This window comes from Oreochromis niloticus, linkage group LG8 (assembly GCF_001858045.2).
Source record: "Oreochromis niloticus isolate F11D_XX linkage group LG8, O_niloticus_UMD_NMBU, whole genome shotgun sequence".
In the NCBI taxonomy this organism is placed as follows: domain Eukaryota; kingdom Metazoa; phylum Chordata; class Actinopteri; order Cichliformes; family Cichlidae; genus Oreochromis; species Oreochromis niloticus.
Genome location: NC_031973.2, coordinates 12423814 through 12436465, shown reverse-complemented (window position 1 = coordinate 12436465; position 12652 = coordinate 12423814). Strand labels below are relative to the sequence as shown.

At 39.0% G+C, this 12652-nt stretch overlaps 1 protein-coding gene and 1 long non-coding RNA gene across 6 annotated transcripts in view; one reads left to right on the top strand and one right to left on the bottom strand.

Moving 5' to 3' along the window:
- LOC109203234 (uncharacterized) lies at positions 1 to 3972 on the bottom strand. The gene is made up of 3 exons (XR_002063150.2): positions 3838 to 3972; positions 1132 to 1196; positions 1 to 1009 (listed from the first exon to the last, which is right to left on the bottom strand). It is a non-coding gene; the product is annotated as an uncharacterized LOC109203234 (long non-coding RNA).
- Positions 3673 to 12652, top strand: part of polr3a (polymerase (RNA) III (DNA directed) polypeptide A) — a 25090-nt gene continuing 16110 nt past the window's right edge. Inside the window, exons 1-16 of one of the 5 annotated variants that reach the window (XM_013269504.3) lie at positions 3673 to 3716; positions 4544 to 4679; positions 5211 to 5348; positions 5665 to 5836; positions 5931 to 6085; positions 6357 to 6596; positions 6972 to 7134; positions 7285 to 7421; positions 7523 to 7626; positions 8268 to 8409; positions 8972 to 9112; positions 9234 to 9303; positions 9543 to 9670; positions 9748 to 9886; positions 10318 to 10482; positions 10643 to 10815. In XM_013269504.3, coding sequence (XP_013124958.1) covers positions 3673 to 3716; positions 4544 to 4679; positions 5211 to 5348; positions 5665 to 5836; positions 5931 to 6085; positions 6357 to 6596; positions 6972 to 7134; positions 7285 to 7421; positions 7523 to 7626; positions 8268 to 8409; positions 8972 to 9112; positions 9234 to 9303; positions 9543 to 9670; positions 9748 to 9886; positions 10318 to 10482; positions 10643 to 10815 — 2247 coding nt within the window. Of the gene's footprint in view, positions 3717 to 3794; positions 3994 to 4047; positions 4170 to 4543; positions 4680 to 5210; positions 5349 to 5664; positions 5837 to 5930; positions 6086 to 6139; positions 6248 to 6356; positions 6597 to 6971; positions 7135 to 7284; positions 7422 to 7522; positions 7627 to 8267; positions 8410 to 8971; positions 9113 to 9233; positions 9304 to 9542; positions 9671 to 9747; positions 9887 to 10317; positions 10483 to 10642; positions 10816 to 12652 lie in introns of those variants that run through there. The other 4 variants (XM_005471366.4, XM_005471367.4, XM_025909524.1 and 1 more) reach the window with 4 other exon arrangements.

Below are 12652 nucleotides of genomic sequence, written 5' to 3'. Positions count from 1 at the left end.
AATAACCTTTGATTATTAAATATCTTATTTGCGTCTTAACTTGCATCATTTCTTTAAGTTAAACAATTACAAAGGTATTTTTGACTAAGTTAAAATGCACAATCACAGCATAATTTTCTCTTGTAACTCTGTGCACTTGGGTCAGATGTAGTGCAGTGGGGGGGACTGTGCTGATCAGTGCATGTGTGAGTTAAGGGTGGTTATGGCTTTTGGGAAGAAACTGTTCTTTCGTCTGTCGGTCTTTGTGCTGATGCACCTGTAGCGCTTTCCTGAGGGAAGCGGGTTGGATAAGTTAAAACCAGGGTGGGAACTGTCTTTGATGATGTTTGTTGTTCTGTTGAGGCAGCGGGAGGAATAAATGTCCATCAGGGAGGGGAGAGGGCAGCCTTAGTGCAGCTGCAGTATGTCAGCAGGCTCTCAATGGATGAATGGTAGAAGGTCAGCAGCAGGTTGGAGCTCAGTTTGTGTGTTCAAATGTGAGAAAAATCTGTTATGTTCTGTGTGTCTGAAACAGTTTTTTAAAAAATTACAATTTTGACGATCTCAAGATATCAGTTGTGGTCTGTACAGAATATACATTTTATGTGTGTTATCTACAGCTACACCAAATGGATGCACACTGAGATTTAACATCCTACACTTGCAAAATGGAATATGTCGAACCATTGGCAGGGTGTTGTCTACAATAATTGTGCAAGGTGGAGAAGCACCTGCACTTCTCTCTCCACATGTAGTAGAGTCCATTGTGTCAGGAGACATTCTTCAAGTACACCTAACACCGGGTGATATAACTGACCCTGAGTAAACAGAGAATCTGAAAAATGTGATTTACAATATTATAACAAGAATATTTGACTGTTTAATATAATGCATTGACAAGTCTTCTTTATCACTCCTGAGAGAGAATCCCAGTTTGCTTGTTCTGTTTGACCAATTGGGGGAGGGCAAAGATCTGACAGCCAGTTTCTTTGCTGGTGTTCTCAGGCCAAGCTGTTCTATTTCGTTGAATCTGTGAAAAATGCCAAACATAACACAGTTTGACAGTCATAAAATTGTCACACACTTGGCGGCTAAGATCACTAATATGTGATGACAACTGATTCAGAATGTCACATTATTAGTCATGTTTACCTGTTTGTTATTGAACCATTTACAGAAATAGGACAAATACAGAAGGTTATATTCCATCACTCTGGCTGGAAGGGAAAACATTTCAGTGTTAGTCATTTTAGCGTTGGCATAATGTGGTCTCATTCCCAAATCAGCACTGGGAATAAGACAAGACTGTTGGCTTGACTCACTTGTGGTCTAGGTAGTTCTAAACTAATGCTATATTATTACATGTAGTGCTAGGCAACAACTCTTTACAGTCAGTCATAAGGAGTCACAATCATGCTAGCTGGCTATAAGATACTGTTTTCAGCAGGCAGATACAAATCCATCCATCCATCCATCCATCCATCCCTCCATCCATCCATTCTCTTCTGCCTATCCTTATTGCAGTGTTGCAACGGGGATGGGGCCTGTCCCAGCTACCATAGGGTGAGAGCCGGGGTAGACACTCACATTCACATGTATGGGCAATTCAGAATCACCAGCTATTCTAACCTGATGAAATGCATGTCTTTGGACTGTGGGAGGAAGCTAAAGTTCCTGCAGAGAACCCACACAGACATGGGGAGAACATGCAAACTCCACACAGAAAAGCCTTGGCATGGAGCGATCGTTAATACATAATAATCTAGGGACTCTCTCAACTTTAGTATACATCAATCCTGCAGATTTTGTGGAAATTGGCAAAGTGCATTATCTGGTCATTACATACCCTAGAGCTTCAGCATATACAAGGGAAAAAGTTGCATAATTCATCTAAAAGCCTTTCTCTGAAACTAAATCTATCACAATTTAGCACAGTGACAGTAAACAAATCCCTGGATCCTCCCTCCTGAGAGATGGTTTTCCTGAGCAGACCTCGGATCTGAGAAGTCTGAGATATTCAACTCCTCCATGGGGAGTGCTGCGTTTGTGAGGTTGTGCTTCTGCTCATGATTGGACGATTAACCAACCGTACTCGATTTCATACACAGTTTTGTACACATAGATGCTCAAGGGGCACTTTAAAGAGCGATTACTGTGTTACCCCTTAAGCTGAAGGCGTTGTTAGCAGAAGTCCCTCAAGTGTTTATCTGGATCATTTCTCATGCTCTGTATGTATATGTATATGTTTTAAGTATTGGACTATCCTTTTAGAGACCAACCTTTTCAGGAAGCTGTTTTCACCAAAGGCAGATTGAAAAAGGGCAGACCTTGTTAAACACTGTATTAGAGGTTCAATTAGAGGCCTTCTTAGATTCAGATGTCAGCAGAATTAGAAAATGGCAAATCAGATTCAGTTGGGCAATTTTCGCTGTCAATGGTTATAAGCTGACAGAACAATTAATCAACACAAGCATGTTGTGGGAGGAAATTTTCATCAGGAAGTCATCAGTCGCCATCAGTGCCTCAATGCCAACGCATCAAAGCACACAGGTACAACAGCAGGTTTGTTTAGCCCGAGCTGCCTCCCTCACCCTGTTTCCAGCGGCTGGAAAAGCATTTGGTGCCATCTAGAGGCTGAATTGTTAAACATACTGTATGTGATATAAGAGCATAGATTGATGCATTTTCACTGAGGAAATATTTGAGAAAAATTGTCATGCAAATCCATCCATATATGTAAAAATATATCTATATGTGTGTGTGTGTGTGTGTGTGTGTGTGTGTGCTGGATTGATGGATTTACATGAGAATCCCTATGTTGTTACATTTAAAAACATTTAAGAGTACATTAATTTTCTGAACAGTCATCTGTAGTCCATTAATATACTTCTCTTCATTTATTTTATTTCCCTTTCATCATATAAGCAAACATTCAAAAAGTCATAGTTCTAAATTAAGGAGAGTTGATTTTTTTTCCAGAAATAGTGTTTTTTAATTTAATTTAATTACATTTTTGAAGATGAGCTAAATTCACCATAAATCCCCCTGGAAGTAGTACTCCTGTTAGCCGCTAGATGTCAGCATACAGGTCATACTAGCTGTATCCGTACTTCCGTGACTTCTCTTTCCTCCTGTTGTTGGGTGTATGCTTACGATGCGTTCAATGGCTTTCATATACTAGTTTTTTTCCCCAGAGAAATAGGCAATTAAAAACAAGTTTTGTGGGACTAGGCTGAGGAGACCATCGAGTGTAAATTTTAATAACGAAAACCCGCAATATGAATATGATAAAATTAGCCTTTGTTAATTAAAACTAATTCCGCATATGATCGCCACATTTATTTAAGGAGATATTAGGCGTATTTTTAATGTCTATATATTTAAACAATTAAATGTATCCATGTATTCTGTGAAAGCATCTTTTTGTAAGTTTCCTATAGTTTTTTTTTAATCTGTCAATATAGTAAGGCCTAAAACAATCAGAGTACGTGTTGTTAAATTTCAAATAGACCCTGAAGGCAGCACTGCACGGTGGCTCCCATGCATGCTATCAACACATTGCATGCTGCTGACTGCTAGCATATTCACAACATGACAGTATGCTGGCTATTTCTGTAGCTTAGCATCCTGCAATGAGGACAACATAACAATTTACTTTCGTGTAATATTATTAATGTAGTAGAAGCAGCCAAAATGGTGAAGGAGCAGTTCAGAGAGACAGATGTGGCCAAAAAAATGTGAGTATGACCGAGGGAGGACTCCTGTTAGCCTGGTTAGCTCGCCGGTTAGCCACACAAGTTGTTTAGGTCGTTAATATAAGAATAGTTCTGAATTGCCGGATAATTTAGTCGTACTTACATAACGTAACTGTGGAATAGAGTTGAAAACCTTGATGGACGCATTTAAAAAGTGTGATGAATGAGTAAATATGCTTCATTGAATCTGCATATTGGCAACTAAGTTTTCACGTAAACGCTAGTGTCACCCTGTAAGCATGCGTCACCCAATAGTTCAGTAAGTTCAAGATAGGATTTTCTTGTAAGCTTTGCCTATGATATGCTAGAAAAAGTGATTTCAGCAACAATACAGCTGTGATCAGAACATGGCCGTGTCATGGACACGAACGAGCCAAATACTTTATGGCGAAAAGTTTGATTAGAATGACAAGAGGTGTGTTTGGATAAGGACAGGTGAGGCTTGCAAACCTACGAACATTGTACCAGCTGTCAAGCATAATAATGGCGGCATCATGTTCTGGAACTTTTTGCTACTGGTTTCATCCACTTTTTTGCAATGTACAAAGTGGATGGAATAATAAAGGAGGAGGTCTACCTTTAAATCCATTAAAGATGTATGCTGTATAATCATTATGACCTGGAAAAAGAACAGTTCAAAGAAATCATTTAAAGTTCAAGATTACTATGACTATGACATTGGTTTTAAATTTCTGACCAAAGGTGTACCAGAGCTCAAGCAATCCTGCTTATTTGTTTCCTCTTGTTACCAACTGGAGATATTAAACTCGTTAATTTGTTTTTGCTTTATTTTATGTCATTGTTTACAGAAGCCACATCTGCTTCGGCATGAAATCTGCTGAGCAGATGCGGCAGCAGGCCCACATCCAGGTGGTCAGTAAAAATCTCTACAGCCAGGACACCAAACACACTCCGCTGGCCTATGGAGTGTTGGACCACCGTATGGTATGACATGGAAGACCTTTTACTTCTGTTTGCAATGACTCAAGAAAACACTTGAGAAATGCATAAATACAGAAATACAGGGCATGGACATAAAATATGTCAAAAATGTTTGGAAGGGATTGCTAAGAGGCCTTTTATGTGAAAGTTAATTTAGTTTCCATTTCCATAAATGCACATCACGTTCATTCTTCTTCTGTCATTACTAAAGATCAAACAGCCATGTTTTCTTTGTGCTAGCTGGTTTGACAACCCCATCTATGAAAAATAAAAAGTTTCACTCTTTATAATGACATCGTTAAACATTTAACTTTAAATATTTTAACATTTACACACGAAAGCTTCTTTTGGCTGCTCCTTTATTCACAAGGGGTTGTCACAGTGTGGAAGTCCACATGCTTGATTTTTACACCACTGAACTCTTATATGGGTGTTTGGTAGATTTGCATTGGTGCATCAATAACAGTCTTGAATTACCCATTGAGTTAATCCTCATATTTCAGCCTTATTTCTCCGATCTCATGCTTCCTGCAGGGCACCAGTGAGAAAGACAGACCGTGCCTGACATGTGGGAAGAATCTGGCAGATTGTTTAGGACATTATGGCTACCTGGATCTTGAGCTGCCCTGTTTTCATGTTGGTTATTTCAAAGCCACGATAGGAATCTTACAGGTAAATCCAGTGTTTTCTTGTTGTAGTGACTAAAATATCTTACAAACCTTTCATTGTGTTCCAAGAGTACATGTTTAAGGAATTGCAAGGTACATTTTAAAATCTATTTCAGAACCATAGATGTGAAATTGTATTTCTCCTTTAGGTGTCACTAGAGTGCCGTAAATAGGCGAGAAATAAAGAGATTCATTATTTCTTGAGTTATCATACTGTATTGCCAAATGTTGAAGTGGTGAAGGTGAAGTGATATGCAGTACATTTCATAATTTAAGACTTTGTGAGAAACGATCATTCAGTTCCCTCCTTGTGTATCCAGATGATTTGTAAGACATGTTCAAGGATAATGCTGACGAAAGAAGAGAAGCTGCAGTTCATGGATTACTTGAAACGGCCTAACCTGGCCTATCTCCAGAAACGTGGGCTGAAGAAGAAAATCTCTGATAAATGCCGCAAAAGGACAGTCTGTCTAAATTGTTCTGCTTTCAATGGTGAGGAGAGACCTTTGCATTTCATAACTGGTTCTTTTTAAAAGCCACCCTGACTTGATTGCTAAATCAGTGTGTGTGTGTGTTTACTCTTTAGGACCAGTCAAAAAGTGTGGCCTACTTAAGATCATCCATGAGAAGTATAAGACGACCAAGAAAGTGGTGGATGCTTTTGTGTCAGATTTCTTGCAGTCCTTTGATATTGCCATTGAACACAACAAACTGGTTGAACCACTGCTGACCAGAGCACAGGTGAAGTTTTTTACTACTACTTTTGTCATATGGCAGCACATGGGTCTGATTTTAAAAATGGACCAAAAAGTAGGCCTAATATATCGACATGGCTGTGGCTTACAGTCACTGTATGGTTTAAGGATAATTTGGAAATAAATATTAAAAGCATTTATTTTAGATGTAAGGAATTTTTAACATTCTTTCTATTCATTTATTTATTTATTTTTTAGAAAAATCGATGTATTCTTTGAACTCAGGATCTTGCCTTCATTTCTAATTCCCTTTTCAGGAAAACCTGAATCCTCTGGTCGTGCTGAACCTGTTCAGGAGGATTCCTGAAGAGGACATCCCTCTGCTGCTGATGAACCCCGAAGCAGGGAAACCCGCAGACCTTATCATCACCCGTCTCCTCGTGCCTCCTCTTTGCATCCGACCGTCTGTTGTCAGCGACCTTAAGTCTGGCACCAATGAAGACGACCTCACTATGAAGCTAACAGAGATAATCTTCCTTAATGATGTCATTAAAAAGGTATCTTTCACCTGTACACGTTAACAGCAGGGGCAATTAAGATTCATCTTCAAACCTTGTCCGATGCATTGATCTGAAAATCATCAATCCCAAGTTTGTCTATAATACAGTTATCAATAGTCTAAGGTTGGAAAGAAAAGCGTCTGGACTTTAAGTTGCTTGAAGACGTTTCACCTCTCATCCGAGAAGCTGCTTCTTCTTCTTCCTCAGATGAGAGGTGAAACGTCTTCGAGCAACTCAAAGAAGTCCAGATGCTTTTCTTTCCAAGCTCCTTAGACTACGATGACCTGGATGACTGAGAATCTTCACAGACATGTTATCAGATGTATTATGTTTAATTGGAGATATCCCACTTAACAAACTCTTCTCTTGCAGCATCGTATGACAGGAGCAAAAACCCAGATGATCATGGAGGACTGGGACTTCCTCCAGCTGCAGTGTGCCCTTTACATTAATAGTGAACTTTCTGGTATCCCCCTCAATATGGCACCTAAAAAATGGACTAGGGGCTTTGTGCAGAGGCTCAAGGGAAAGCAAGGTATAATGTGCAACAAAATCTTGGCTAATTTAGCAACATTTAATTTTGTTCTTACTTTTTTTGGCACTTGGCAGATGTTTGTTTTCATGTTGCTTGACAAATGAAGAGTTTAAGTATCTGAATGACTGATTTTGTCTAATGGTAACTCAGGTCGATTCAGAGGAAACCTTTCTGGCAAAAGAGTGGACTTCTCTGGCAGAACTGTCATTTCTCCAGACCCAAACCTGAGAATCGATGAGGTGGCTGTCCCTGTGCATGTGGCCAAAATCCTGACATACCCAGAGAGGGTAAAGCTTTCTCCATGACTAGCAAAAATAACACTAAATACCCATTTTTGATTTCAATCCTTGTGTGTGTAATACTGTATTTGAATTTGGCTTATCTCAAGGTAAACAAAGCCAATCTGGAGCTAATGAGGAAACTGGTCCGTAATGGTCCTGATGTTCACCCTGGAGCCAACTTCATACAGAACAGACACACTCAGATTAAAAGGTGAGGCTTAGTACTTTGTATTTATTTTACACCATACTCTGTCGTATACTCTCTGCTTTAATATTTAAAATATCCTTTCTTTTTATTAGTCTATACAGCTGAAGTTCATTATTCTATTTATTTTATGTGATGATGATCTTTATTGGGCACACATGGAATTTAAATGGTTTAAAAGTACCACTTCCCGAATGTTTATACACTGACACAATGGAAAAACAGTAATAATCTAATTTATGATCATGTGATTAAAACTTGATATGATGTGAGAATGTCTGAAAAAGGAGCAAACTGTTTCAGTATCGCTGCCTGAGGGCTGTTTAACTAGAAAGAGCAGATCCTGCATGTAAAGTTTCGGCTGAAAAGCTGCTTGTCAGAATTCAAGATCTGTATCTTCCAAACTTTGTTATCATATCCTTTGAAGAAGTGAGGCATAAATGTAATCTGAGTAGAAAACTTTCATTTAATGACTGCAGCTGAGGAGTTTTCTTGTGAATTGTTGTTGAATTTCCTTTTATTTCCCTTTTTTGTCTTTTTTGTTTTAATTACTTAATCTTTTTTCGTTGATAAATTAATTCTTGATGAAAAAAGAAGTGTCTACTGTTTTCTTTGGAAACCAACAATAAATCATTTTTGTTTGTCAGGTTTTTAAAATATGGAAACCGTGAAAAGATTGCCCAGGAACTGAGGTTTGGTGATTTGGTGGAAAGGCACCTAATAGATGGAGACATCGTCCTCTTCAATCGACAGCCTTCTCTGCACAAACTCAGCATCATGGCTCACATTGTAAGATGTTTTTTTTTTTTTTTTGCCCTAAATACTTGTTAAACTGTTATTGTAACCATAATTTTCACAGCCACACAGAGAATTATTAATGTATTGTTCTTCTAATGAAAATGATAAAGAAAACAAGAAAACAAGATTAAAAATGTTTCATACGTTTCTTTTGCTGGTGTGCAAACACACACAAAACATCTTAACTAGGTTTTAGGACTCCTCGTGTTTTATCTACAAAGATCGTAGTTTTGCGTATAGTTTAGTTGACGTTATTTCTTACTTTTTACTTGCAAAGTTACTTTTAAACCCAGTGCTGGGTCAAGTCAATGAACACACATCTAGAAATGTGTAAAGTAGAATACAGGTGCAGTCAAAATAATCTATTTGCACTTTGATGTTCCTTTTTGTCATTTAATAATTACCTGTTACACACTGAAAACATGGTTCCTGAACATGGTTCGCATTTTAGTTTTTTCTCTACTTTTAAAAAAAAATCTCGACTAATGAGAAATATTTTAGTTGGATCCTTTTGAATGACATTGTTTTTGGCACTTTTCAAACTCACACACAGGCCAGGGTCAAACCTCACAGGACATTTCGGTTTAATGAGTGTGTGTGCACGCCATACAACGCTGACTTTGACGGGGACGAAATGAATCTCCATCTACCTCAAACTGAAGAAGCTAAAGCTGAGGCTCTTATCCTCATGGGGGTATGTGTCATTATACTACATGGTGTTTAAACAAACTGCACACAGACAGATGTGTTTTTTCAGCAATGAAAAGCTGTCTAGAGGAAACTGCAGTTAGACAACTTATTATCTTTTCTTTCAGACCAAAGCTAATCTTGTCACTCCAAGAAATGGCGAACCCCTTATTGCTGCTATTCAGGACTTCCTGACAGGTCAGTGCAGTGATGTGTGGCATCCAGCTGTAGATGTTTTTGTATGATATGAGTGTCCCGGTTCTTAAAAGCATCATAAATAGATGTATAATGTATGGAAATATTAAGAAAGCATTTAAAAAATCAGGAGGTATTAAAAAAAATCCATTCTCTGCCAGATGGGTGTGCACTTTTGCAATATTTGAAAGGCACCTGTTTTTTAATTTCCCGTGAATTAATAACGTGTTTGTACTGCCTAGGTGCTTACCTCTTGACGCTGAAGGACACCTTCTTTGACAGATCAAAAGCCTGCCAAATAGTAGCGTCAATCCTTGTGGGTAAAGATGAAAGAGTTAGGATCTCTCTCCCTCGCCCGGCCATAATAAAGGTACTCCACACTGCTGAGCTGGTTACATAAGTCCATATTTGTGACCCAGCACTAATAATCTATTCTGTGTCTGTCAGCCCATGGCTCTGTGGACAGGAAAGCAAATCTTCAGCCTAATCCTGAAGCCAAGTAAGGAATGTCCAGTCAATGCCAACCTACGCACCAAGGGCAAACAGTACTGCGGCAAGGGAGAGGACCTTTGTCACAATGATTCGTGTGAGTTTCTTAAGTAAAGACGTCCACCTAATGAAACCAACTGTAAAGCTTTTGTTTGACTACATCTCACATTACAAACACGTCTTTGTAGCGATGAAGTTTCAGGAGGAGGCTTTAAAGTTTGATTGTGATTGAAATTAAATCAATTTAATAGATACATTTGTTTGTCAGCAACTACCTAGAAACATTTAATGAAGCCTGTATGAGCAGTAACATATGAGCGAAAAATAAAATTGAGTAATTGCCCGTCGCTAGGAGAGTTCATCAAATTTTAGTGTGATTCCTGAAATTCCTTTGAGGTTTGAGAATGTCCTGTCAGGTAGGTGTCAGGTGTCTTGAGACGAACAGGGTGCAGTGTTTTATTCACCTGGTGTTTCTATTCTGGATTTAATAGCATCGCTGTTTGTCCTATTCTTGTGTCATATCCCCAGTTGTGGTGATTCACAACAGTGAGCTGATGTGTGGTAGCATGGATAAGGGCACCTTGGGATCTGGCTCGAAGAATAACATTTTCTACATCCTGCTGAGGGACTGGGGACAGCTGGAGGCTGCCAACGCCATGTCTCGCTTGGCAAGACTTGCTCCCGTGTATCTCTGTAGGTGGTCTACAAGGCATTTACTGCTTATTTCTTAGGTCTGATATATGCCAAGATATCTTCTAGTGTCTTGGTTCATATTAGAAAATTCAAAACCCTTTAAGAGCAATAAAAGATTACACAGAATTATTTATTTATTTATTTTTACCTCAACTTTCAGCAAACAGGGGTTTCTCTATTGGAATCGGGGATGTTACACCAGGCCAGGGCCTGCTGAAGGCTAAGCAGGACCTGTTGGATGATGGCTACAAGAAATGTGACGAATACATTGAAGCTTTGGATACGGGCAAGTTGCAGCAGCAGCCAGGCTGCACAGCAGAAGAAACCCTGGAGGTAGGCATGGACAATCTGCATCATTGCTGAAACATTTCATCACCGCACGAGATGAAAGCTTTTTCATTTAATTGATACCTTCCCACTACTTTTTGAACACTACACCAGTTGTGAGTCATTCAGTTCTATTCAAACCAGGTTTAGTTATATTGTGTCGAATTACAACAACAGCTGGCTCAAGGCACTTTATATGGCGAGGTAAAGAAACATAAGAGCTAAGGGAGACGGGACAAAACAAACATTTTGTGACATGCTGCAGTGGTGTGTAAACACCTGGGGAGTGAAAAGAGTTCAGTGAAGAAGAAATGCTCGGCAGCAGCAATTTGGGCTGATAGGAGTGTAATCGACGGATGGTTCAGGTTCACCTGATCCAGCTTTAAGTATAAGCTTTATCAAAAAAGGAAAGTTTTGAGTCCTAATCTTAAAAGTAGAGAGAGTGTGTGTCTCCTGAACCCAGAGATTTTTCCACAGCGGAAGGGCCTGATAGCTGCCTGCCACTCTGCTTTTAGAAACTCTAGGAGCCACCAGTAAGCCTGCAGTCTGAGAATGAAGACTTCCGTTAGCATAATAAGTCTTTAACTCCAATTTCCAAAAGCGAGCATGTGCTGTTGGAAGTAGACGTGTTGTAGAAGAACAGAAGAATTAATCAAGTGTTACAGCTGTAGTTTGGTTAGTATTTGTGTGAATTATAGGCTCAGTTTCATGTTCTTAGCTGACATGAGTGGCACCTGGTGTTGTCCCCTGCAGCTATAGTCAATCTGGTTCAAGGTTTGTGCATTCAGAGATGCTGTTCTGCCTTCCTTGGTTGTAATGTAAACGTTATTTTGCCTTCCTGTTAGCTTGAAGCAGCCTGGCCATTCTCTGTCCTGACATCAAAGAGTCATTTTCAGCTAGAAAACTGCAGCTCACTGGATGTTTTAAATCGCCTTTCTTCTCCATGCTAATGCAGCTTCAGCAGATCATCTTGACCATGTCTACATGCCTAAATGCATCATGTTCCTGCCATATGATTGGCTAATTAGACATTCACATTAATGAGGAGATGGACAGATGTAACTAACAAAGTGGTCTGTGGGTGTACAAAGAAAAGAAGCAAATGTCCAATTCATTCATGTTATGGGTTTATATTACAGGTAAAAGACCAAAGAGGATGGCAATCATTACCTCAGTGGTAAAGTCACAGATGCACACAGAAATATTAGAGTCTTCTCTCATTCCACTGATGGATAATAGATAGAAAGTAGGTTTGGTGACGAAGATGCTATTTTCAGTGCAATACATGTTGCCAAGGAGCGAAGAGTATTAAAGTTTTTCTTTGGCACTGGCAAATTAACAGAGTGACATGGAAACAAGCAGTCTGGCTCTCAATCCAGCTGATGTGGAAACTACCCCCCAAAAAAAAGAGTCCATGACAAGGATCCATCCTGCAAAGCTTGAACTGACCACTTTTGTTCGAGAAAGTTGGAATCAGTTTGATTAAGGCCTAAACTCAAACGGTTAAGGTCATTGTAAAAGCCCAAGGAGGAGCAACAAAGTACCTGATCTGATGTCTTTTGTTTTTTTATGAATCCCTATTCCTTTTTTCTTCCTCTGCTTGATGTGAAAATGAACACACCATTAAGTGATATATCTAAATTATAATTTGTTTGAGGTTATTAAACCAATGTAATTTTTTGTCATATCTGTTATTTATTTGCTACAAACTTGAGATGAAAGCTGAATGAACATCATCCAAATGTGGTGATTTCATTATTTTCTCCCATGTTATGAATTATAAGCACTGCCAGTAAACCCAAAACTTTTCTTCAGTTTCTCATCAAATTGACTTTTTACTATC